The sequence below is a fragment of the Chinchilla lanigera genome, unplaced genomic scaffold (genome assembly GCF_000276665.1).
Source record: "Chinchilla lanigera isolate Chin_1 unplaced genomic scaffold, ChiLan1.0 scaffold00061, whole genome shotgun sequence".
Classification (NCBI taxonomy): Eukaryota; Metazoa; Chordata; class Mammalia; order Rodentia; family Chinchillidae; genus Chinchilla; species Chinchilla lanigera.
The window spans coordinates 14,332,995-14,360,305 of NW_004955462.1; the positions used below are offsets into that span (position 1 = coordinate 14,332,995).

Below are 27,311 nucleotides of genomic sequence, written 5' to 3' on the forward strand. Positions count from 1 at the left end.
CCGCGTTGTCCGAGCTGGACCAAGAAACCTCACGCAGAGCTGCCCGGGCCTGCCAGCTGCACCCATCTGTGGGGCCTGCATGGAAAACAGTGTTTGTCCCAGACGCAGGGCCAAGGACACGGGGGCCTCCCCAGTCTGGCTAGCCGCAGGCCTCAGGCCACTTCCTCAGACCACTTCTGGAGAAAAGAATATGCAGTATGATCAAAATACTATATAAGGTGAATGTTTAAGTTAAAAAGTTTGTTACAGTACAAGACACATTGGCATTAATCCCCAGCAAAATACTCCCCCTCACTTCAAACACACTTAACTCGTCATTCCTGCCACATTCTAAAGCAGTTCTGCAAGTCTTCCTTCATATCTTTGTGAGGTGTGATCAAAAGGACAGTGAAGGCTGCTGCCGAGTCCCATTTAAAAAAAAAAAAAAGGAGGCTTGTAGAAACACTTCGGTGTGTCCTCTTCCACCTCATTCACCAGCTCTGGAACTGTGTGACTTCTGGCTCTTCCCTAAAGTCAAAATGGCCATGAAAGGTAAATGTTTTGAATCAATTTAAGACATCAAGATAGCCATGACAGTTCAACAAAAGACACCCATGAAAGAGGACATCCAGAACCGCTTCAGAAAGTGACAAGAACAATGGGACATTGTATTCGAAGTGAGGGGGAGTTTTTGAAGGGGTTAATGGGAATGTGTCTTTTACTGTAATTGTTTTTTTAAAAATTTAAACATTCACTATATTTCTCAGTCATACCTCATTGTATTGGAACAATTTGGACTTGGGGTGACCTGAATCAAGAGATCCCTGAGTCCAAACTGTAGGCCTATGCTACTTTTGTCCCAGAGGAATAGCAAGAACCGGTCATTCCAGTCTTCATTCCGCATCTGGGCTGCCAGTCTTTATGGCCAGGGACGGGAGGGGGCTGTCAAAGTCTGCTGTCTCTGCAGCCAGAAGGGGTAGAGGGGGCTGTGAGAGCAGGATCCATCTCGTCCCATCGCCTTTTCCTGTCACCACCATAGCCCACTAGTGTGGGGACAGCAAGGGTACATGCCTGTGGCAGTCAAGTGTGACTTCAGTATCATCCAAGGCCACGTTCAGGAACCATACTGCATATAAATGATTGCAGGCTTTCAAGCTGGCCTAGAACCAGTATCATTCTAGCGGCCTTTTAGGGCCTCTCCTGAGTACTGGGCCACTCTGAGCGGCACTCTGAGTGGCTGAGTTCTTGTCCCATTGATACCAACTGAAACTTTGAAGGAGGCTCCTGTGACCAGAGTGAGCTCCTTGTATAACTTGGGACCCTGCCCCTCCAGTCCTCCAGCAAGAGACCCTAGGGTCCTGCTCCCAGCAGTGACTGAGCTTCAGCTTGAGGGCAGCTCTCTAGGCCCTAGTGGGTGACCCCATAAGCACGAAAGCAGGGCTGGCCCTGGGTTGTGAGCTGCTAGCCCTCAGTGTCCCTGTTTGTGCCCAGCAGAGCGCTCTCCCCCACTTGCTTCTCACAGCCACATGCTCCCCAAAGTGTCAGGCCATCTGCCGGCACCCGCCACTTGCCAGACACCGTAAGCTCTGAGTACAAAGAGCGCAAAGAGGAGAAGCCACAGCCCCAGTCCCCTGGTGCTCACATTCTGGCTGGGATGGACTTGGAGGAGGAGGGAGGCACCGGCACTGGCGAGGGCACGCAGCTCTGTCCAGTCAGGGAGATACAGGCATGAGGCCAGGGGAGCAGGATGGAATGGAGCATGAGGACAAACTGGCTCTCCAGACCTCTTGGATCTTAGAACCTTGAGGGACAGGATTAAAAAGTCAGAAAACAACAGGTGCAAAGCACGCGGGCATGACAGAGCCTTTGTACAAGTACAGTGCAGAATAGATCAAGGCGGCAGCAGCAGAAGATGCTGGAAGGATGTCTGGGATCAGGCGGTGGGGCCAGTAAAGGCTGTCAGGAGTTCAGATCAAGGTGGGGAGCTGACAGAAGTCGCAGGGGTGGGAGTTATTAGATCATCCTGACACGCATCTACCTCTTTGCCCCCAGGAAGGTGCAAGGACACCCTCTCCATGATTACAGGACCAACTACCCAGAACACATATGGGCGGAATGAAGGGGCCTGGATGAAGGACCCCTTGGCTGAGGATGAGCGAATCTATGTAACCAATTACTACTATGGCAACACCCTGGTGGAGTTCCGGAACCTGGAGAACTTCAAACAAGGTATGTGTTGGGACCCAACTCAGAAAGCTTTTCCCTGCCCCATTGCCCTCTGCCTTTGTTTTGTTGGTTGCCTTGTTGATTGGTTTATGCAGTGCTGGGAACTGAACCTAGGCTCTTCTCACTGAGCTACATCCCCAGCCCTTTCTTAAAATGTTTATTTATTTTGAAACAGGGTCTCAATCACTGAATTGCCTGGGTTAGGCTCAAACTTGAGAACTTCCTGTTTCGGCCTCCCAGAATGCTGGGATTACAGACATGCATAAGCACATCCAGCTTGTCCTTTGTCTGAATCATGGCCAGGCCTCTTTGGGTGGTGACAATAAGTGAGATGAGTGACATGGTCTAGTGGTGAAAGAACCTTTCCTGGAAATGTGATCCCCCATCCAATCTCCCTCTCATTCCCTGCTCTCAGCTCTCCCCTCTTTTCCAGCTCCCGGGACATGGGATGACCCTTGAGTCCTGCCAAAAGACAGCAATAAAACATCCTCCTTTTCCCATAGCTCTTGACAGTTTACAAATCACACTCAGATATTAGCGCTTTGGATCTTTGAAGCCCCAAGTGAGGCAGAAGGGAAATGCTCTCACACATGACAGATGATACCAAGATGTAGAATGGTTATATGATTTGCTATAGAAAGAGCAGAGCTGATACACAAGCCCAGGTGTGTAGACCCCTGCTGACAGCTCATCCCCTCCCAGGAGCCACCTGGCCCCTCCACAACACTGCCCTCAAGCCCTTGCCTTTTCACACCCCACAGGTCGCTGGAGCAATTCCTACAAGCTCCCGTACAGCTGGATTGGCACTGGCCACGTGGTGTACAATGGCGCCTTCTTCTACAACCGGGCCTTCACTCGCAACATCATCAAGTATGACCTGAAGCAGCGCTATGTGGCTGCCTGGGCCATGCTCCACGATGTGGCCTATGAGGAGGCCACACCCTGGCGGTGGCAGGGCCACTCAGATGTGGACTTTGCTGTGGACGAGAACGGCCTGTGGCTCATCTACCCAGCCCTGGATGACGAGGGTTTCAGCCAGGAGGTCATCGTCCTGAGCAAGCTCAATGCTGTGGACCTGAGCACACAGAAGGAGACCACATGGCGCACGGGGCTGCGGCGGAATTTCTACGGCAACTGCTTCGTCATCTGTGGGGTGCTGTATGCCGTGGACAGCTACAACCAGCGGAACGCCAACATCTCCTACGCCTTCGACACCCACACCAACACGCAGATCGTCCCTAGGTTGCTGTTTGAGAATGAGTATTCCTACACCACCCAGATAGACTACAACCCCAAAGACCGTCTCCTGTATGCCTGGGACAATGGCCACCAGGTCACTTACCATGTCATCTTTGCCTACTGACACCCTAGTCCCTGGAAAAAAGAAGCAAAGAGGGGCCACTAGCACCTTGTGTGTATGTGTGTATGTGTATGTGCCTGTGTGTGTGTAGGTGGGTGTGTGCTGTTTAAAAATGTATATTATTTTGTATAATATTACAAATGTAAAATGACAATTTGGGTCTATTTTTTTTTAAGTGCGGATTGTAGATCAATCCATTGCGTATGTGCTGGTCTCACCCTCTACGGTTTATATTTTTGCGCAAATGAACTTCTCCTTTTGACCAGATGGCCACCTTCCTTCGTGCCTCCCACCCCTCCGGCTGCCAGGTCTCAGCTGGTGGGGGTGTCTTCATCCAGGTCTTGTAAGCGAGCACCAGGGCAGGAGTGAAGGAGGAAAGTGGCAGAAAAAAGTTTCATGTATTGGAGAAGTTCCAAAAACCCAGAAAAATGCTTTTTTTTTAAATAAAGAAGAAGTTTAAACTCTTCCCCCAGTGTGCTCTGTTTAGCAGGGATGTGTCTAGCCAGCTGCTGGGTGCCTCACCAGACTCTAGTCTGGTGTACCCCAGAAGTGTTCTCCTCCTGCGTCCAAATGCAGATCCAAGACCTCCCTCTCTCCTGCTGAGCCAGAGGGATTTGAAACAAGCTGACCTTGCATTTTTTAAAAATTTTGTGACACTGCTCCATGACTCACACTTATGACTTTAAAAACATTTAAACATTAGACTTCTTGATTCAGTCTGGATTCCCTTAAACCCAATGTATCTTACTTGTTCTCTTCCAAACCAGGACTGCCTAGTGCTTATGAGACATCTCCATTTGCCAGCCTTTCTTCCCACACAGATAACAATGTCTGCACTCCTCTCCTCCTATAGGAAAAGCTGCCTCTGGTCTCCTGTAAGATCTTTTCACCTCAGTCCCATGGTTGGGGTGGACTTGGTAGAGGGGAAGGAAGCTTGGTAGCATTATTAGCATCTTACATAATGAAGGACTTTGTCAAAACTGAGACGCCAACACTGATAAATCACTGTCAGCTTGGGTCAGTGATGTCTCTGCAGTCTGCGACAGTTTCTCCCTGTTCTCTTAGACCACTGTTTTGCTGAAGAGACGACCCTTGGTTTTCTGAGAAATACATCTTTCTGGTTTCTGCTGATGGCTTCCTCCAAGTCTTTTCTCCCTGCTTTTCCTTTAAAGGCTTAATTAGGGTCAGGTTAGACATTTTTGGCAGAAGACTTCACAGCGGTGCTGTGAACAGGATTTTCCACATTCCCTACTATTCCTACCGCCCTTGTCAGCCTCACCTGTCTCCAGGCTCCCTTTCCACTCACTGCTGACAGATGTATCTGGCTTTGATCATGTCTCAGTAACCACTGGGGACACACCAGGTCTCCTGGGTGGTGATCATCAGGCAACTTGATTTTTTCCCATCAGTGTCCCACAAATGAATCGTATTTGGTTCAGTTCTTTTCCTGCTCCTGTGGGAAAACTTAGACAGTCCCCTTGACTTCTTTGGTAACTCTTAGGTCATTAAATACTCTCCTATAACCACTTTAATTTAGAACCTAAACTTTACAGTTTTAGTTGAGTAATTGAAAGGCCACTTTAACAGTCAAAATATTGAACTGGGTTGCAGATTGCTGCTCCAGCCCCAGCTGTCCCCACAAAGGCCTGTTGTAGACAGGAATTCTGGCATTGTGAGGAGAACACTCACTCCCCCAGATGACTGACTTTGGTGTTGGTCCCTCCAGAGGAGAGCAGGAAAGAGAACAGAGGGACAAACAACAACAACAGCAAACTTGACTGGTAAAATTCTGTGGTCCGGCTCTTCTGAGAGGTATTTAACATATTCTCCTGAGCATTTTTGAGGTGGGTTTTTTTTTTTTTTTTTTTTTTGGTTTTTCTCCGGTACCGGGAACCGAACTCACGACCTTGCGCTTGCCAGGCAGGCGCTTTTGCCGCTGAGCTAAATCCCCAGCCCCGAGGTGGTTTGATTGATTGATTGATACAGTCCTAAGGGTGGAAGAAAGGGCACTCTACCACTGAGCCACACCCTCATTCCTGTTTACTTTGAGATAGAGTCTCAATAAGTTGCTGGGGCTGGCCTCAAAGTTGGGATCCTCCTGCCTCAGCTTTCTGAGTAGCCAGGACGCCGGTGCAACACCACACCCTGCTCTTGTGTGCCCTTTGAAGAACTGCGCCCCTTTTGCCAGGGACACTTTGCCATTTTCTCTTCCCATGGACTAACGTATCTCCATTCTGGCCAGCTGTCCACCCCTTCCTAAGCACCTAGACAGCTCGTGCTGCTTCCAGCTGCAGTGGCCAAATGGGATGGGACCCAAGATCATCCCACATCTGGTTCACAGAACATTCTTATGCATTATTTATCCCAACAAAGTCTGCAATTGCAGGTTGGTTCCCAACTAGGTCATCTTTGCTAAAAAGTAGTCAGCCAGCCCATATTCCTTCCCTAGGTCTCTCAAAAGGGAGTCAATCACTGGTCCACCATGGTCCCCAAACTACAAAAACAAAAAGCTAGATGAATATCCCAAGAGGTCAGATTAAAGCTCTCTCTCCTTACCCTTGTCTGAAGGGCAGACACACCCCACCCCAGGGAGCGGGAGGGACTCAGCAAAGCTCTCTCCAAAACAATCTTCTTCAAACATTCTCTTGATTTTTTTTCCCAACTCTTAATATTTTCATGCTTTTAATGTGGGTTCAAAAGTCTCTGACTGATTTCCGGACCCCTCCTGGTGAATACTGCACGTGGTGTGGCTCATCCTTTGGAATGTGAGATCTGGTGCCTCCTCGGGTGGGGCTGAACTCCCACTCCCTCATCCTGTGGTAGCTCCCAGTTCTCCATGCCAGGCCACCTCCGGCTCTTCTTAACACCTCAGACTGTTAAAGAACCAGACCAGTCAAAGACTTGTCCAGTTCCTCAGCCAGAGCAATGGTAGCCCGTAATATGTACACAGCCACCAACCGTGCTGGGCTCCTATTGCTCTGATGTGTGAACAGGTGTTCTCTGCCCAGTGAGAGTCTCTCTCCCAGAAGGTAGAGGCCGCTCCTTATCCACGTGGGACCCTTCACAGCACTGAGAAAAGTCTATCCCTGGTCCTTAGGGATCTGGGGAATGAGACAGAAATGTATTTGGGCCACAAAAATTTCAGATCAGTGACTTCACAAACCGGAACCTGATGAAAGCCGCAGATCTTCCTGCAGTGCTCTTTCAGGAAGCCACTCACAAATGGTGTGTTCCTCCAGGTTCTCCCACGTATAGGCTCTTAGTCAAAGCTCAGCATCTCAGCTGGTCTTAGTGTGGGCATGCGGAAGCACGGGGAAGCTGAGATTCAAGCTGAGCAGACTTCTGGACACATGCTGGGGAAGAATCCCTGCAGAGGCCAACAGTTGCTCCGCCTGTCACCAGCTAGTGTGGGTCCTGGCATTTAGTAAGGATGGAAATTAAAATTAATGCACAAATTCACAGAAGAAAAAAGTTTTAGTTACTGGGAAGCCAGCTTTCAACGATTAAGTGATGGACTGGGCTCCTGTTGTCATTATCTCAGTCCTGGTGTTATGGTTCTGGAATCTTTATGATTGAGGGATGGCTTCACTCCCAGGAAAGAATTGCCCATGTTTGTGGTGGTCTCATCATATGGTGGCTACCTTTGCTGAAATCCAGGTGATCACAGGTTTGGGATCATTACTGGAGGCTAGTTGAATAACCCCGGAAATCCCCTATCTTGGTGTCATCAATCTTGGACTGGTGAGGATATGTACATTTAGGGCTAAGGAGAGATTTGACTCAGGATGTATAGTTGTCTGAGCAGCCCACTGGGATGGTAACCCAGCACCAATAATAAACTAGGGATTCAAAGCTTAATGAAAGGAAGATACTTCATTTGTAAAGAATCAGGGTAGGGGGCTCCAGAAAGATGGAGGACCCCTGGGCCCTTTGTTCTCCACTGTTTTTATGGGTGGGGGGATGAGTGAGTGGTCCTTCCGCCCTCTACCCGGAATTAGCCATAACTGGATTGGTTTCTGTTTAATGTCATTTCTTCCATGGCCTATGTGCAGCTTTTTTTTTTTTGTCTGTTTGCTCATCCTTGACATATGTTTTAAGGTCTTATCTTCGTGGTGGGTGGCTAGTTAGCAAGGCGGTACCTTATTCATGGTTAGCTTGGAGTTAGTAAGGGAGTGTATGGATCTCTATTGTAGTCTCTAATGACCCTAGAGTGAATAACATAGTGAAAGCAGAGTGGATATACATGTATAAGTGCATACGTTCGAGGGTAGGTGTGATTATGTACTGCCTAGAAGTTAGTCAGCCCCCCCAATTTATTTCCCCTTTATTTTACTGGAGGTGGGAGTGGCTTATGGAGGTAGGAGTGGCTTATGGTTTGTACACTTGGCTTTCTCTGTATCCTGCCTGTCAGCTCTTTTTCTGGTCTCTTGGTGCAAGCCCCAAGGCCATATGGTGCCTTTCTTTACCTTTTTTTTTTCCCTTTTTCTACCCCTGTATTTTACCCGCTTCCTAGGGGCATCTCTCCAGTAAAGTTTATTTTTAACACTTTCTCGTCAGGATTACCTAAAAGACCTAAGAAGTCCCCTGTTTTATTTTTTTGTTTATAGATCCCTGTCCTTACAAAAGGATAAAATGAAAGCCAGATTTTCTTCTGCTTTTAGTTACCTATTAGGCACTGGTAGGTCCAAGGGAAGAGTCATGGTTCAGAGCAAAATGGCTCTGAAGTGCCTGGATATCCCAAGAGAAAACACAAATCATGCTCTTAAAAAGCAGCAGGTAAGGGCCAGGATTGCACCTGTTTCCCCACTCCTATAGTGACCCCTGACTGTGCTACTGTTCTTGTACAAATAAAATGGGCTCTGTTGACCTACTTCAGAGAGAAGGTCCCAGTTTACTCCTTAGGTGGGGGTCCTCATTTAGGCTTTTTTTTTATTTGAGACCTTGAGGTTTTTCCAACCCCTCTCCCATGGTCTGAACTTTATATGGGCACTGGACCTTATCAGCACACTTGTGGGATGTTATATTCTCTTGAGCTAAAGTTTGAAACCACAAACTTGTGTGGATATTATCTATAGTAGTGATTAAAAACAAAAAGAAAAAAAATCATGTCTTCTTTGCTTTTCATGTAGCCTCCAGCCACCTGTCTGCAGCCGGCTAAAGACTAACTTTGTACCTAATATGATGACTGTGTCACCCGCCATGGTCCTCACTAAGCCCAGGTCATGTCCTGTTTATCCCCCATGATCAGTGCCTCCATGAGGGTGATGGGCTACATCCCCTATTTGAAATTATGTCACAGAATTATGCCCAGCTGTTCAACCCATTGAATAATTACCAAAAAACACTGCCATCGGGGGGTTCATTGAGCACAGATAAACAATATTCAGTCTCTGAAGCCTGGGTCCTGGGACCCAGCTAGGCTGATGGGTGACCTTAGCTCTGCAGACCACAGGCTCCCCATGGCTTCTCACACACAGCCCCAGCATCTGAGACATCCTCCCTGCCTCCTGCACTCACCTGCTGACTTTCTCAATTTACTCCTCACTCTCATGAAATCACAAATGGGCACCAAGAAAGGGCCTGGGGTTGTAACTTTCCAAGAAGGCAACACAGAATGAGTTCTCTGAGAGCATTTGCATAATACACATAACTTAACAGTGTCACATCTCTAGGAGCCCTTGCTCGTAAGCCACAGAGATAGAACTTTGGTAGTGTAAGCAAACAGGAGTTTATTGGAAAGATTCTCAGAGCTTTGCAGACTCAAAGGCAAGTCTGGAAAATTAGGCCATAGAAAGCTCTGAGCAGGCCAGATCTGGGCAGCAGAGAACTCTGACTTGACTTTTGAAAATGATACTCTCCTAGAGACCTGTTTAAAAGCCTATAGGTCCCAGATGTCTCCATTCAAATTGCAGATTTCCAAGAGAGGATCTGATCAGTGAGTTCAGGCTGAGAAACTGACCTCACACCCAGGGCAGGGCTCTGTGACTGACAGCCCCACCCTCATCACCGCAGTTCAGAAAGGGCCTGTTCCTCCATGGAGGGCTGCCTAACATACAAAAGGCAAACAACAAAACAAAGCAAAACCAGATGTCCACTACAAGCATTTCCTTTTTTTTTTTTTCTTGAGACAGGGTCTTGCTATATAATTTAGGCTGGCTTCAAACTCACAATGGCCTTGAACTCATGTTGACCCTCCTGCTTCAGCCTTTTGAATGCTGAGATTACAGGTGTGCTCCACCACACCCTACTCTGCCAACTATTTCTTTAATGACAACCTCTACTGATATATTTCAAAGGAGTCAATTTTTCAAAATTCAGCTTATGCACAACTCTGTTTAACTAATTTTCTCTTTTGCTATTCGCTGGTGGAAAGATTAAGGGCCATAGCAAGCTTTGCTTTTCTACTGATTCTATTTTGTTTTTGATATTCCTTTTACTTTTTTTCTAGTTTGCCACCTTGGTGGGTGTGCTATGATTTTTTTTCCTAGAATGAGATGGAATATAAATGGACAGAGTATCTGTAACTCCTTGGGGAATGTGTTTTGGTTCAAAGAAAACTTTGTCTGAACTGCAAGTTTTCCCATTAGAAGTGTTTGTAGCCTGGAAGCCAATGTTTCTGAAGATGTTGTGACATGGTATCCCTGGGATTCTCAACTTTTAGAGGGTTCTAAGACTCATTAAATGCAAACAAGTTGTCCCAAACTTTTATCGCACAGTACCGCTGCATGTGGGCCATGCCATCTGATGCACTGGAACCTGCTTTTGGGGAAAGGAAGATGAAGAGAGAACACAAGAATAAAGCAAAGTTGGCTTAAGCACCTTGGGACAGGGCCTTGCTCCAGCATTGTTTTCCAAGTGACCTCAGCTGAGCTGTCTTTCTGGAGGAGATCGCCTGGACAGGGAGCACCAAGGAAAATTTGGCAGTGCCTAGGAGTTAAAGTGCAGCCAACAGCAGCAGGTGCCAAAAATGGACCAGAGAATGCTGGTGAACTTCCCAGAGTCCCATAGCATCTTCGGTTAAGGTCTGGAGAAGGCAGACTGGAGGCGGAGGTCTGCCTGCTGCACTCAAAAGAACCCCAGCTCCACCCTGCAATCTCTGTGAGAAGCTGGCATTCCCCACCTGGAGCTGGTGTGCTCGGTATGGGTGTTGTGGTTCTAGAGAGTGGAAACTCACTCAGCCTGGCTCAGATAGTAGGCAGCTGGTCAGGGATACAGCAGGCAGCCCTACGGATATTCTATGAGGTGTCCCCATCCGCTCAGGGACTGGGTTGGGAAATTCTAGAGCGGTGTGAATCCTTGGGGGTCCTCTAAGAACTCTCCCGCTCTTCTCAGTTCTCCTGCATGTGACCCAACATGGCAGCATTACAAGGAACCCTGAAAGGCTGACTACCCATGATTCTGTCCCCTTGTCACCTGCTCCTCAATTGGTCCAGCTCTCTGCTGAGCATAGGGATTGATTACATTCACCCCTTCTCCAGCCAGCCGTGGGGGGGAGGACTCGGTGATATCATTCCGCGGATTATAGGAGGGCTCAGTGAATGTAACTCAATTGGGTCAGGTTGCTGCTGGCTTTTCCTCTAGTCAGGGTCACCGGGAGGATCTATGAGGCCACCTAGGTCTACTGGGCTCAATAACTGATGACAGGAGATGGGTTTGGCCATTGGAAAAAAAAATCAGTGTGCTCTGGCTGTCAAAGAAACTGACTCCCTTTGCAGTGTGATGCCTATGTAGTTCCAAGGGAATTAACTCCGCAGGAGATAACTCTCTTCCTATGGGGCATTCCAAATTCAGGGAGCCATCAGAACCCTTTGCAATCTTCAAGACCAACTTCAGCACTGAAGCAGCACTTCGAGATGCAGAACATTATCTACCAGCCTGTTTTACTCCTTCCTGGGTACAACAAGCCTTTGCCACACGAGGCCGAGCTGGTCCTGGAGTGCATCTTCCCTGCCTTTGCTCTGCCATCACTGCCAGCCACCACCTGGTTGAATTTTCCCCTTCCCTTATTCCTCACCAAAGCCCACTTCTCACAGGAGAACCCCCAACTTTCTGCCCCCTATTTCTTTTCCCCACAGGCCTCTTCACCTGTGTCTTGGCTTATACATTTGGCCACCTCAGTTTCTCATTCTGTTTCCCTCAGCCTGTCCTGAAGAACACCTCTGTGTCCTTGTCAGAGCTCAGCCAGAAAGCAGTTTGCCTGAGGTGCTGACGTGTATAGGCTGCCACCAGAGAGCTCTGGTTCTGCTCACACAGAAGGGCTCTTGGCCCTCCCTGTGGGGAAAGGACTGTGATTGCTAATGAATTGATTACTGATAGTTGGCTTATGATCCCCAGCCGTGCTAAGTGCACGTGTGTGGTGTGGTGTGCGGGAGGCTCGTCCGAGGATGGTTACCATCAGCTGAGAGGCAGAAATGGAAAGGGATAATGAATTTCTCCTGTTGGTCTGAGTTAACATGCTTGGTTTTAATAAAAGGTGATTGAGATGAGTGATGGGCGTGGCAGCCCCAGAGGCTGTAAGCCCTCTGATCCCAGATTTTGCCTCTCCTGTTTTTCTTGTCTCTTCTACTTTCCTTTTCTCATCCGCGGGCACCTTGTTCTCGGGACCTGTCACCACAGTTAATACCAACACCTCCCAACAATCTTGGGAGCCCCAGAGGCTCCAATCCCCCCACCAAACCCTTCTAGCCTCTCTACTTGCAGTGGAATTCCTCTCCACCCCCGCAGACTTAAGCCCCATGTGGCCTCCCTCACCCCACAATGGCCCCTTCTGTCACAGAGGCGCCATTTCCCACACAGTGTACTGCGGAATAGAAATGGCCTCCACAGGAATGCCTCTGTGTTTATAGCGTTCCCACAGGACAGACAGTCCTATGCTCTGAAGCTCTGCAGGGACAGGCCCTTGACCTGTGCCAGGGTGCCCCCTTCCCTGGCCCCTCACTTTCGTCCTCTCTCCTGAAATGCAAGGGCTGGTGATGTCTCCCAGCTTTACTGCCTTTGTAAGTCTGAAGAAGCCCGACCACTTTTTATTCTCCTGTGATTCCAGGCCAGTGGTCAGGGTAGGCAGACAGAGCAGAAGCAGGGAGGGCTGCCAGGAAGTGGAGTGTAAGGCTGGGACACTCTCCCATAGGAAATTGTGGGCTGGAGAGCCTGAGGTGCCATAGGCGAGTATTCCCATGTGAATCCCTGAGCATCTCAAACCCAGCTGGAAGACCAGGACACCGGAGCCTGAGCAAAGCCACTCAGGTGGTGACAGTGGCTGGTAGATACTTTCCACATCTGGAAGCACTTCACTTGAGTTTCCAACAACCCCACATGGTTCCTTGAACTTGATCACATCTCTCTTGACACCTAGAGACAAAACAGCTTTAATGGCAGAGAGCACTAAGCCCACTGTGGGATAGGAATAGGGATCTCATGCCCACTCCTGCCTGGGGGTGCTGAGGATCAGATGGCCCTCTGCGTGTGACATGGTTGGTATCTCTTCTTGCCAATGGCTTGTCATAGCAGACGGCTACAGGCACACCCCACCTCCAGGAGTCTCCTGATTTTGCACGAAGTGGGTATAAAATTTGTCCTCCAGGAATTTAAGAGCTCGTGAAATGTTTCTTGGATTTGTTTGCAGGGTTTTTTCTCTCTCCATGACTCAGTATTTGAAGGTTGTCCCTGAAAGAAACCATTAGGGTGAGATCTAAGAACCAGGGGCCGGAGCCAGCGTAGCAGAAGGAAATTGCCTCCCCTCCTCCCAGGAAGCCCATAGGAGCCAGAGGCCCGAGTGGGCCCACCTGTCTGTCCCCTGGGGCACCGCCCTCATCATCATTGCATTGATTTCCAGGAGGGAGGGTTTGCCTTTCTAGCCTCAGGAGTAGGAGGAGAAAGGGGCGAGAATGGGAGCTCCAAGTCTGTCTTGTCCTTCCAGACCTAACTAGCCAGAAGCACACTCAGCCCTCTCCTGGGAAACCCTCCAACTGGCCAGAGAGCCTAGGGCTGGCTGGGTTTGGCCCTTGCTTGTGTGTTTTCCTTTCCTTCTGTCCCCACTGGCTTATCTTCTCTTGTGCTGCTTCAGGCTTCTTTGGGTCACCAATTGTCCTCTTTCACCCATGCCCCGTGCCAACCCAAACCTCTTCTCTGCACATCTTTCCACATTGCCTGGCTTCCCCTAGTTCTCCAGAGGCCTGGGAGTTGCACCTCCCTCCTTGTGCTCCTCTCCTCCCCACTCCCTTCTCCCCTTTCTTCTTTCCCCTTCCCCCTTTCTGCTCCCTCTTCCAAGAATATGCCATTCCACAGAAAGTTCCATTCTCACAGCCATGGTTATTTTCATGCGTTTCCCAAGTCCTCGGTTCCAACATCGCAGAGGAATGCCTGACATCATCTCCACAAGGCGGTCCAGTGGGCGCCAGCGCACACCTCCCCCTCTCTTCTTTCTTTACCAGCTACTTGTTCGGTCTTGACTCTGCCTGATTATTTAAACACAGCTTTTCTTGTCCCTGGAACCCTTCTCCACCCTCAGCCTCTAGAACTGTGTTGCTCCACAAACATCAGAAGTAGGCCTCAGAAGACATAGTTCATCAGTTTCCAAACTTTTCCGCACACGAGAGTCTCTTGGGGAAAGTTTAGCACTCTTCTGTTCAGGTCACACCCTATGCCAATTAAGTCGGAATGTGTGGGAGTGGGGGCCAGGCACCAACAGTTTTTAATGATCCCCGGGTGATTCTAATGCGCAGCATGGATCAGGAATCACCAATACAGAGCTTGATTGATGAGAGTGAGAGCCTGTGGCCAGCCAAACGAACTCCATGGAGCCTGGGTCCAGTCCTTGTCTTTAGAGCTGGGACGGAGAGGAGGCTCAGGAGCCTTCCAGGTGCCCAGGCCTTCCCAGCCATGTAGCAGTGATGCTGTGCTCCGCGAAGGGCCAACGCTGGCCCAGGAGATGGACCCCTTCACAGCAGAGGGTGCTGGTTCAAAACAGGGCCTCCCGGGAGCCCAGGGCAAATAGTAGCCAGCACTGTTTCCTTGAGGACCCAGCCCTGACTCTCATCCTCAGCTGAGAGGGCAGCCACACAGGGTCATGAATGCCCAGTGTGTGGCCCTTGTGGGTTTTCAAAAGGAAAGTCACAAAAAGAAAATTTGTCATTGGTGTCAACAGGAAGCTGGGTCCTGATGCAGCTAGGAATAGCCTCTCCTTGGTCCTCAGTTTTATGCCCTTGATGAAAAAATTCAGTTAAGACATACAGACAGCTATGCAGAGGTGTAGGTAGAATATTTTTGTAAAGTATATGTAGAGCCAGTTATGTCTTCAAATGAGAAGGTGGGCAGTGCTGTGATGGTGTTAGCACTGAGTGGGAGTTTGGATATCTTTTTATTCACACAAGAGTGATTCCTGGGATTCAGGAAATAAGGTAATTATGATGCTTATTAGCATTTTACTTAGATATTACTTTGAAAATTTAAAGTGTTAATTTTAAACTAGATCTGGCTAGTCAGGTCTGGAGGGGAAAGGACAGATTTAAAGCTCCCATGTCCTTTTTAGATGATCAGTGTTTCTGTAGGGGCTTTAATATAAGAAACCTAAGAAGAACTTTAAGAAAGATAATTTTTAATTTAAACCAGGTCCTAGCCCAAGGCAGGAAGGTCTTTAAAGAACATTTCCTTTCCTGATATCATGGGCCTGTTGGCTACGGCAGACAGGAATGTTGTATGCCTTGTCTTAGAGCTAGGCCGGCAGGTGGCAGATATCAGGACTGTGCACAAGGTGTAACCTTAAAATGTCATTGTGCCCTGGGGGATCGCTTTAGGTCTGAGGTCTAACAAATGATTATAGATGCATTACACATTGATGTCTTTGTTTCTTAACTGGACTGGCAACACATGCTATTTTGGGCCTCCCCTTTCCTTTGTGTCTCGGGCGGGTTAATGCCTACCAATTGGCATTTCTCTAAACCCCCAGAGACTGCAGCCACAGGAAGGTTCGCCTCTGTAGGAGACTGGACAGTCCCATCCTCCAGCCTCTCTGCCAGGCACCTACATGGTTGCTTCTCCTGAGACTCCTCTGGGGAGTTCACTGAAACAGACTGCTGGGCCCAGCCTCAGAATGTGACTCAGGAGGTCTGGGTTGAGTCTGGGGAAGTTGCACTTCCAGCCCCGTCTGAGGTGCTGCCACAGTCTAGGGACCGTGCTTGCAGACTCCTGGGTTCCCATCCTCTTCCCAGGTCCTCGGCTAATTCACTAGAGTGAGGCTGGCCAGCAATAGGAAGATGGGAAAAGGGAGGGAGAGCTAAGGAGGACTCATCTGTTGAGAGAAGGCAGGGTGCTCTCCTGTTTCTGTACAGTCTTGCCTCTGCACTGGGAGCAGTGCACCCCACATTGCCAGCGCTCAGTGAGCATTTGCACAGGGTGGCACGTGTCCAACGCCAGTCTATTGTGTATGCTTCCTGAAGGATAAGGTGTATTTGTGGCTTTCAAAATGCACAATAGTTCAACCCAAAATACCAGTGTAGCCCCATGCCCAAAGCACCAACGTCCAAAGCACATTGTTCACAGGTGAGTGTGGTACTGACTGGGTTCCTGTCATTCTGGAGGTTAGTGCCCTACAGGGAGGACACATTTACCAAGTAACTACAGAGGTGATGAGAGCTAGGAAAGGAGAAGCACAAGGTTCTCCTGGGGGAGGAAAGAAAGGTTTACTTCTTGTGAGTAGGGTTTTGCTCCTTTGCATTATTTCTGCCCTACAGACCTGCACCGGCTTGTAAACCTTGGGGAGAAGAGTTGGCCCCACTGGACTGCCCATCACTATTGCTTCTAGTCAAGCTCACCCAGGTGGTGACCCCGGCAGCCATTTGCAAAAGTGGCTAAATGTTTCAGCATCTTTCCTGCCCAGGCTATTTGAATTAAGGTGAATTTGCTGTTCCTCTCCAGCTGGCGTTTTAAGGAAACAGCCTGGCTGGTTGTGTAGGGCTTGTTGTGACTCTTCCTAGAGGCTGGCAGGCTGGCTGGAGGGGGCAATGTGCTGGTCTGATGTTAATGAGTCACTCAGCAGAGGAGAATTCCTACAACTCCAGGAAACTAGAGACAAAGTGGCTAAATGCACCATTTTATGTCCTGGGTTCAGGAGCCAACGGAGTGGGTGAGCTCTGTGGCCGAGACAAAGACACTGCCCAATGAACCTCCCATCCCAAAACAACTGTAAGACCAGCGGGTGTCTAACTAGACTGTATTTTTTCAGGCTGACCAGAAATCTTTCCTGTTCTGGAAGTTATCTGTACTCTTCCGTGGGACAGAGGGGAAGAGACATTACTTAAAAAGTCTTTGAGGACAAGATCATCTGCAAGTTCCCACAGCTCCTCGGTAGATGTCTGAGGTCAGTACAGCACTTAGAATCTGTGGTAAAGGTTTAAATTCTAGGGCTGTTTCTTCCAGCCCACTATCTGTGAGGAAATGCAGCCCAAAAAGCCAAAGATCACTGGGTGCTCAGGCAATGGGATGATCCTGGAGGCTTCAGAAGTCCATTAGGACACCTAGGAAATGGGAAGCAGAGATGGCTATTGAGGCTCTTAGCTCTTCCCTTGTACCCAGTGGATTGTTTACAGAAATACGAGTTATGTCTGTAAGCAATCTGAAACAGTATTTTTCCTGTTGTTGCTAACCTCACAAGCCCCCGCTCCATGTAACTGAGCGTAGGTTTTAGGGATGACAATGCTGCATATAGTCAATCTTATAAGGTGATCATTTATTAATATGATAGTTAATGTTTAAAGATATGTCCTTGATTTCGGGTCAGTGGATTTCAAGTTTGGAGGTGAAGATTAATGATCTCTTTCACAAAGTCTCCCACCATCCCATCATGTGATGACCTCACTGGGAATTAATTCTTCAGGGAAAAATTTATAGACAGAAGAACTTGGGATCCCGAGAGTAGGCAGCAGACTCATCCTGAAGCTGGAGTTGGATATCACCCACGTGCATCCTGAGGTTGGGGCCTTGGGTGTGAGGAGAGTGGGAGGTTGGCAGAGCCAGGGGCTTCAATTATGAGAGGTCAGGGGAAGCCATGGTGAGCTTACCAGCTTTCAGTATGTGCCTTTGATGGGGCATGAATCACGCATAGCAAGCTCTCCGGCACTGGTGGGCCTTACCTAGTGACTATGTCCTCTTTCCTGAGCATGCTTCAAGACCATGGGTGCCTTGTTGTGTAGCTTTATTTCTTACTCTCTCCTGTTGTCATCCTTATGGCTTCAAGGGATTAATGTAGTGTAAAATGAACCATGTGACTTTACTATCATGCTAGACTTAATTTTAAATCCTAGCTCTGCTATATACCAGTCATGAGATCTTAGGAAATGTACTGATCTCTTGTGCCTACTTACCTGTAACATGTAGATAATGTTATCTACTTCTGTAAAGTTTAGTGTGAAGTGTAAGTGAGTTAATGCTTAGAAAGGCTTAGGACACAGTATGCCGGAGGTTAAATCTTCAAGTATCAGTTATTACCATCAACTGTATGAAGAGAAGGAGTCTCTTTAGACATTTATACTGATCACAGCAAATAAACATGGTGGAGTGAAATATGATATAGATTTCCTGTGGCAAGAAAAACATTGGAAATGATCTCTCAACCCAAAGAGGAACAGTTAGATAAATTGCAGGGTATGTACTGGAAGAGCCCTCTGTTTATGACACCATGTATTATGTAACCAAATGTCATTTGTGGTTATTCTTTGAATTCAAAAATTGGCCTGACCTACAATGAGATGTCTCCAGGGACAATCCCATAAGGACTTGGTGGCAGTGGAGGGTAGGGGGAGGGAGTTCTATTGCCCTTACTCACCTTTGTTGCTTCCAGCGAGTCCTCAGTGAATGGCTTGTCATGCTGAGCTAATCGCCTGCTTTCTTTGCCATTCATGATACCACATGAACACAGCCGTATTTTCTACTCCCCAGAACACTGACACAAAGCTATGTGATCAGCTTTTACTGCAGAGTTGGGACAACAAACAGCATTTACACTGTAGCATCAGTTTGTGAAGGTCCCTTAGCCCTCTTCCACCAAGAAGTCTTTTTATGAGATTCCCCTCTAGAGGCTCCTATCTCCAGCCTTGTTGCTGGGTCCTAATTTCTCTTTTCTGTTGTTCAATCGTTGACCTTCCAGTCTCTGCAGAAGAGGTGATCTGAGGTCAGCCTCTTTCTAGTGCATGTGGGGGTTTACTTTCTAAATAAGTTCATGAAGGTGTATTGTGGAACAAATGTAGTTTTGCCTCTGCTATAGTTTGGGTCTGGAATGTCCCCCAAAGCCATATGCTGAAGGGTTGGCCACCAGCCTGTGGCACTTTGGGAGGAGGTGGAACCTTTAGAAGGTAGGGTCTAGTGGAAGGAAGCCTAACTACTGAGGGAAGGTCCTTGAAGGGAATATTGGGACCCCAGCCCTTTTCTCTGTTTCCTGATGGCCATGAGATGAATAGCTCCTCCACCATATACTCCCACCATGATGTGGTGTGGTACAACAGGCCCAAAGGCAACAGAACTAAGCAATCATGGACTGAAACCACTTAAATTGAAACCAAAACAAACCTTTGCTCTTTATAAGTTGTTTGTCTCAGGTATTTTGTCACAGTGATGTAAAGCTAACACAGCCTGTAAGGGAAACTTGTAATTATAATTTTGTATATTTATACATTGGGCTACATAAACTGTGAGCATTTTTTAGGGTAGGAAACTATGCCAGGCCCATGCCTCAGTAAGTGGAACAATATGGTAGTTAATAATCTATGTGCACTGGAGCTAAATTGCCTAGATCTAACTATTGGCTCAACTACTTGCTCTCTTAGGATATAGGTTTTAGGGAAGATTAAAGTAATAGTTAATGAACTTATACTGCATCTGAGGCATTCATTGTATGCTCAATAAATGCCTGCAGGGGCTGGGGATTTAGCTCAGCAGCACAGCACCTGCCTGGCAAGCACAAGGTCATTTGATCTCCACTACTGGGGGGGGGGAGTGGGGGGGGGAAATGCTTGCATTAATTACTCCAGGATGGATCTGCTGCTGTCTGCTTGCAGTGATGAGCTTCATACATGGTGGCATTTGCCATTCTCAGCTAAAGAGAGGCCCTTGGTGAGGACTGGATGTGAAATTGAATAACCAGCTTCCTGACAACATAGATGGATAAAGTACGGGTTTTAGATAATTTTTTCCCTTGATGAAATTGTAGCTCAAATATCTGGACACAAGAAAGGAAATTTTTACTTAACCAGGCTTGGAAGAAGAGCAGAAATAGTTCAACCATTTCATCTAAAGAATAATGCAAGATGCAAAACTTTTTGAGGCTTCCTTTCCCTTTACCAACCACTTAACACTGGAGATATTTGTTTGCTGATTTTCCTCTTTCTACATACAAAATGAAACAAAGCAAGTTTAAAAAGTCTTTATTTAAATTTTAGAGAAAGAACAGGTATTACATTATAAAGAGTTACTTGAAAATACGAAAGTTTATTGTCATTATTTATGTATTGTAAACTGATGTAATTATTAAAGGACAGAATGATACCTCTGTCTTCTTCATCCTGCGCACATTATTAAATTAGCATGGATACAACCTAAGGAAGAAAGCCCTGGTGAAATGGCATTTCTGGTACTCTCCTGAGGTTTCGGAGGCTGCAGAGGTGTAGCACTACTGTTCTTAGTCCAACAATACTTGCCAACATGATGGGCAAAAGAAACTGGTATCACTTTACAGTTTTCCATGAAAGCACTACTTCCCAATCATCTCCTCCATCCTAGTGACTGACCCAGAAATGAGGGCTCAATATGAATGAAAATATTTCAGCCAGTAAACATGTGCTGTGAAAGCTAACCTGCTAATTTTGTTCTGGTATTTCACACCAGGGAATACACCAAGCCTCCTAATTTATTTAACTAATGGTCACTAACTTCTTTGGGGACAAACGCCAAACAGTGGTGTTTATTAGCCTCAACAAATAAAAAACTGTATTTATCCTTAGTTCTCAAGGCTCATACAATTAAGTCTTTTAATGCGCTAAATCCCCAACGCTTATTTGAGAATTCTGTCTACTGTGTGCCCTGGCTAGCCATGATATGATTCACATGTAAGATCAAATCTTCTAACCATACACTTTTATCATTTTCCCCATAAGTTCTATTGCACATGACAGAAAACACAGATATTAGAATAAACTGTGGAAAGTTCTAGTTCTATCCAAAATAAACTTTAAGATTAGTCATTAAAAATATAAGTTAGCACAACATTTTCTTGGTTTTTCAGGTAGGAAGTTGCATTTCTCTTTTGTGCACAGTTTTTTTTTTTTGGTTTTTCTCCGGTACCGGGAACCGAACTCACGACCTTGCGCTTGCCAGGCAGGCGCTTTGCCACTGAGCTAAATCCCCAGCCCCTGTGCACAGTTTTTGCTGGACTCTGGTAACAACTTTTGGTCCAGTTTCTGTTTCCTTAAATATTGGCCACAATCCCTGCAGGTAAGGGGAAAACAGGAATTTCCCCTTCCAAATATTGTGAGGGTAGGAATGAAAAATTCTTGTATTTCATTCTCTTTCTTTTATGTTTTCTTATTTTATGGTAAAAGTTATAACTGGATTCATATTAGCAGGAAAGATCCTGATTTATGTAAATAAAAATGACTCAGCACTGATGAAAACAAGGTTTTGGTAGTGAATATGGGGTCCAGAGGTGGTAATAAGCTCTCATCAAGTCTGGCAATAAGCAGGCTTATTTGACACCGCTGCCAGTATGCAGTTAATGTGGGTCTGCGGAAGGTGGCTGAGTCAGCCCATCAGTATGCGGTGGAAAGAAGGCTTCAAGGGTAAAAACTTTCCATGAGGTCAGGCTGCAAGGGGGCATCGGACCAGACTCTGGTACTTCAGGTTATGAAAGTAAAAGTGGTTATTTCTAACATGTCACTGAAAGTAGAAATTGCTCTGAAACTTTTCGATGTAACTGTATTTGACTCTCTAACACAAGTCTTTTCCTGTGGTACATTTCTGTCAAGTTTCACAACCTGAGTTTAGTAAAATGGCAAGAATCAAACAGTAGTCTGAAGGCTGTGAAGAACTCAAGAGTTCTCCAAATGCCACGGCGGCAGTGTCTGATTGTGTCTTGCTGGGCTGTGGTGACTACTGAGGAATATATGCCCCGGGGGAGTCAGCCCAACAAAATTTAATCAGGGTAGTGTTTCTTTAAACATGATAGAAAAATCAGCGTGGGTCCCAGCTCCCCTGTGTTTCTAAGTAATGTTTATTGGGAACATTTAAGAATGACTCATCTAACATAACTGCTTTCAAATACCTCCAATTTCTATTTGTTGCTAATAAGACAGAGAGATGCCAGCTTTGTCCTGGAAATTTTAGTCATGTAAAAGAAATTAGAAGCTGTTCTGAGTTTTTATAACCATGGAAGACTTTTTATTTCTGAAAAAGTAAACCGCACCCAACCATGCAATGTAAAATTGCTACACTACAAGCACTGCAAACAATATATTTACCTCAAGAGTGATCCGCTCCCGTTAACTCTTGACTTGAGAATACTGGCATTCTAACGAGGCTGTGTCCCTGCGCTACTGGTATGAGTTCATCCCACAGATACGCTCCTGACACCTGACTCAGAGGTTAGCAGGAGGAAACATCCACTTACTTACATGAGGCCTAACAATCTGGGACTTGCAAACAGGTGGAATGACTGCTCCTGTCAGTCTCCACCTCTTCCCAAGTGCAGCAGTGTTGGCCAAAGGACATGAAATCATCTACTATCAGGTGGACTTCCCTCCCTTAAGAGTTTATCTAATTTTCTCATGGGTTTGCAAAAATCTCACTTTAAAACTTAAATAAATTTAAAAAAAATATATATATATATGTATACACATATCTCCCCCAAAGGCAACCCCACCAAAAAGTGAAGCTCAAACACTCGCTTAACTTACTAACCTGTCATAGCAGCTCTCCATTTCCTAAAGGCCCTTGAGCTGGCATACAAACGCTACAGTAACAACTACTTTTGTTTCTAGGAAGTAATAACTGTGCCAGCAATTTGGAAGGCAGAGTTCTTTTCTGCAACTTGTCAGTTGCCATGTTTCCTGAAATTCTACCCTGAGGAGGCTCCTGTTCCTCATCCCCAAAAAGATCAACTGAAGAACAGCAAGGAGCTGTGGGGTCAGTGAATGAGAAAGGCAAAGCTCCCTGCTGCTTCCGAGCATCAGTCACTGCCCAGGTACTCAGCTCCACGGCTGGGGTGCTGACCATCCGGACACCTGTCTGGGCCTCCCAACCGTCACGCACATGTTCACCCATCACAGAGGCAGTAATGCTGGTGAACATGACATAACTGAAGTCTTCTGTCTGAGCAGTTGGCAGAACGAGCACAGGAAAAGCAAAGTGCTAGAGACAAGAACACCATGTGGTGGTTTCTTCTTGTGTGATTCAGTGCAAAAGAGAGCAGAGGCTCCACTGACAGCCACTCTGGACATCCTGCGTTTGTACCTACCATAACGTGTGGCAGTTCCAGCAGATTAGCAGCTTGGAAATGACCGTGGTATCACCACCTGCTAGCCATAGTCACAGCCTCTTGTTGGGCTAATTCATATTACAGAACAAGGAGAAGCAGGGCCATAGGACATCGCACTAAAAGACTGCCTAGTAACTTAACAGTCTTTTAGGCATCTGTTGTCTATTCTTTGGCACCCATTAAAAGAACAGTCGCCAGAGAAAATAGTTCACGTCTGAAAGTCACACAGGAGCCAGATCAGAGGGGAGAGTGCTGCACTGGCTTAAGAGTCTGTGGTGTGGGGAAAAAGGAAGGTTAATTCAAACTCCAGGTTACCAGGTAATAAAGCAATAGCCCTCCACCCCCAAGTTAAAATGATTTTCTTGGAAAGTAACAGGCTAGCTTGAGAGGCATTACTGTCCAGAGAATTAGAAATGGTGGTGGTGGTTTACTATTATTTAGAGGCCAGGCTTGATTAGTGCACAGGCAGAAAATGAACTGACTGCATGCAGTCCTTCAGGGGTTGACATAATTTTTCTTTCCTTTTCTTGCAAGGAGGAAGAGGAATTAACTGATACAGTATGGAATGGGGAAGGAAGAAATCTGACAGAGGCAAGTAAATTGGGGTGAAAAGCAGCCTTTGAGACTGGAAAGTGTCAGAATGGAGAGGCAGAAGGGCTCACTTTAGAAACTGAGGGCAGAGCATTAGCGAGGACATTGTTGCCTGAGATGCATGTGGTGAAGTCACCAAGTGAGGCATAAGTTAACTGTCTACTATGCCGAAGAAAGTAGGCAAGGTTCAGTAAAATGTAAGTGGACGCAGCTCTTCTTTGAACAACAAAAGAGTTCATTCTTCCATTGTCTTTTCATGGAGAAATTGAAAATGATTGCCGTATTACAGGAGGCACTTCCTCAGCAGGAATCTAAGGTACCCGTCTGCATCATCTTAAGGAAAAAGTACCTGTCAGTACTCAAGGGAAAAAGCTCTTGCCGTGCTTAAGTCTAAAGCCACCTCCATGTTCCTTGCCTAAATCTGGTACCATGGAGGATTCGTAATGAAAACAAAGGATTTGCCCCATGGCCCTTGAGTATCTGTACCAGATCAGTCAAGAGATGACACCAGTCTGCACACCACCACTCAGCAGCCTAGAATCCCGACAATGAACGGTAGCTATGGCTTTCACTCTACACTGCAATAGCATCAGACTTTCAACATTTTAAACACAGGTATTAATGGAGCTACCTCCTCTTCCAAGGCCCACCGCTGAGCTTCCTCTTCCTTTCAGTTCTCTCAGATTTGTGGCCCACCCTCAGATGCCCAACAGTTACTTGTTTACATACGAACCACAAGTCCCAAGTATAAGTAAACTTTACCAACCGGGGATATTCCTTTTTACCCAAAGCTCCAAACAGTTTTGACTCTTTGTGGGATGTTTTTGGCTGTTCTGGTTTTCAAATTTATTTTCTCAAGCACAATATCCAGAATAGGTTTGCAGTAAAGGAATGAGAAAACCAATCTGTGGGAAACCATCTGTGTTTCTGAGGGCTATAGCTTTAAATAAAAACTTCTTTATCAACAAGTGAAATGGGAGGAAGGGGAAGCAGATCTTACTTGAAAGCAAGAGAACACAAATACAGAATGAAAAGCAGCTTAGAAAGGTGTGGGCGAATCTACACCAGGTAACACTGGAGGATGTATGCTACATTTGCCCCTGGAGAAATGTTCTCTTGCATCTAAATTCTGGCAGTTTGGAAGACTAGCTTCTTCTTCCTTCTCTCCTCCCTGAACTGGAGTCTGAAGCAGTTCTCTGCAGACAGAAAGCGGCGTTTCTCTCGCCCACTCTGCAGTCCAACAGGTCCCATTCTGTTTTCCCACCTCGCTGCAGAGCATTACTGTAACGACTTGGGGATGGTGCTGACAACATGGGCTGCCTCTGTGGCTGATGGAGGGGAACCAAAGAAGGTGTTGGTTTGATTCCTCTGCTGATCTCGGAGGTAAGGAGGAACTGAGGAGCTTTTGATGTGGAGGATCCGAGTGTCCATCACCTGGCAGTCAATCTGCATCATCACTTCGTAGTCCTGCCCATTGATCACGTTTTCTGTGGAGAGGAATATATGCAGGAATAAATAAACATTTACCGGCATGTACAGCTCTGCCATAAGTTTCAATTTCAGAAGGGTGTGCGTGTGCTCTCAGGGTGTGAACTGTTGGTATACTCTCAAGGGTGAAGAGGAACTTTATCAATCACTAGACAGAGGTACAGCAGGACTGGGGCCCAAGACAGCCTGTCTCCTCCTAAGTCCTAGTTCCAGGGCAAGTTCATGCCACAGAACTTCTCTCTGCAGACATGGTGTTTCTTGTATGTTTTCCATGCAGTGAACTGCCATAGGAGCAATTGGAAGAGAAGGGGATTTTAGTGCAGAGCAGAGGTAAGAATATTTAAACCCCTTCTTTCCCTTCAACAATGGGAAGGAACAATGTCAAAAGGACCAACCACATGGATAGTGAGGAGACCTTGGCCTACACTGCTTAGCTCCTATTTATCAGTACAATTTCTAATTTCAGTAGGATACTTCCAACTATAACTTTCAGTGTTTGCCTTAGAAACATTAGGTACAGTGATGTGACAAGAAGTCACAGACATCTAGCAATTACGGTCTTTCCCTGATATCACTATTTTATCTAGTACAAAGTGACAAGTACTGGTAGATTTCCAATATGAGATTAAAGGGAGCACTACTGGACTGGCATGTGCAGAAGGAAACAGAAACCATGCACCATCATGCTAATATATAAATGGAGCAATCAAGTGTTTAGACGATAAAGATACATATACATATACTCCTTTCTTACTTCCCAAGAGGATGAGAGCTGTTTCTTTTAGGGAGAAGGCCAAATAATTTCCTGATTTGTATTCTTGGGTGGTCCTTTTTCAATTTGTAGTCAATGACACTATGGCATAAAACTGATGAGACAATTATGAGCAAGATAATATTTTCCAAGTCCAGCTGAAAAATCACAGCAATACAGTTAGAAGTCATGACCTTGGAAAAGTGCTGGTGAGTCAATGTGGCATATGATTTTGCATTTTCACCCAGGAATTTGAAGCTGGGTGTGCAGATAGTCCATCCTGTATGACCTTTCTGTGACAATGATATATAGTCAGCCAATGATTTTAAAAATCTAAACATTTGACTAGACAGAGGTACAGCAGGACTGGGGCCCAAGACAGCCTGTCTCCTCCTAAGTCCTAGTTCCAGTCCTAGTTCCTAGTTCTCTATGACAAAGAATTGAATTCAAAAGTAAAATTCTTTCTATTCTAATATCCTTTCTTTTTACTTTGACACAGTACACAATGAACATTATAAATCTAGAGGAAAAAAATGCGAAGTGTGACATTTGGTCTTCAGGTCCCATTGTTATGTCTGGGAACACTAAGCCATAGACTGTGTCACTCAGGAGGTTAGGACGGACTTTGGGAGATCATCTAGTCTGGGGTGTCTGAAATTGGAGTTGAATTTAGAGCAGGGAGTCTCATTTCCCTAAAATTATATAAAAGAGTCCATCATATTCTGAATGTGACACCCTGCACCAAGTTTAAAACTTATTTGCCATATCTAATAATCTATCAATTTTAAGTGCACTGAGTAGATATTTCAAATACAATGGAAAACATCATTCCTCCATTTCTACTAGCTGGCTATTTGTTCCAATGTTAAAATAGTCTCAATTTATGATAAATTTCCCATTACAAGTCTTAGAAACCCCTTTTATTACATTTGAAGCTAATTTCTTCCTTTCCCAGCCTGGCCAGAGATGAAGAACAGCTGACTGCTGCATGTTAATGAGCCCTAGCTATTCTTTGAGACTACTGTTATGGAAGCTTAACTCCATTTTCACAAGTCCTGTATCCTTGCAGTGGCTATCAAATCATTTGCTTATCTTTAGAAAATTAAATTCAAATGCCTGTAAATTAGACAGTGTTTCTCACCAAAGTATTTTCCAAAATGTAGGAGATGGAAGAAAAGACATTCTGCTAATGTCATTTAGAGTCATTTCATTCGGGACATGTGACCAAGTTCAGATTTCAAGGCACCACACCAGTCATTTCCTTTTGGAACCATAGTTCCTCCTGTGTGTATGTGTGTGTGTGTGTGTGTGCGCGCGCGCGCACGCGCGCGTGCACGTGTACTGCAGAGTAGATGACCAAATAATGAAAGACACATGTATCGGAGACATGCAGTTCACAT

The 27,311-nt window shown here is 46.3% G+C and overlaps 2 protein-coding genes across 2 annotated transcripts in view; one reads left to right on the top strand and one right to left on the bottom strand.

The window, feature by feature from the left end:
• Olfml2b (olfactomedin-like 2B) overlaps positions 1-3,582 on the top strand; it is a gene marked incomplete in the record, with an annotated part of 36,658 nt that extends 33,076 nt beyond the window's left edge. The window contains 2 exon segments of the mRNA XM_005398284.2: positions 2,032-2,208; positions 2,967-3,582. Of these exon segments, the coding sequence (XP_005398341.1) occupies positions 2,032-2,208; positions 2,967-3,568 (779 nt within the window).
• A 16,379-nt stretch (positions 3,583-19,961) lies between these two features.
• Positions 19,962-27,311, bottom strand: part of Atf6 (activating transcription factor 6) — a 200,344-nt gene continuing 192,994 nt past the window's right edge. The window contains exon 17 of the mRNA XM_005398327.1: positions 19,962-25,159. Coding sequence (XP_005398384.1) covers positions 24,951-25,159 — 209 coding nt within the window. The 3' untranslated portion in view covers positions 19,962-24,950. The remainder of the gene's footprint in view (positions 25,160-27,311) is intronic.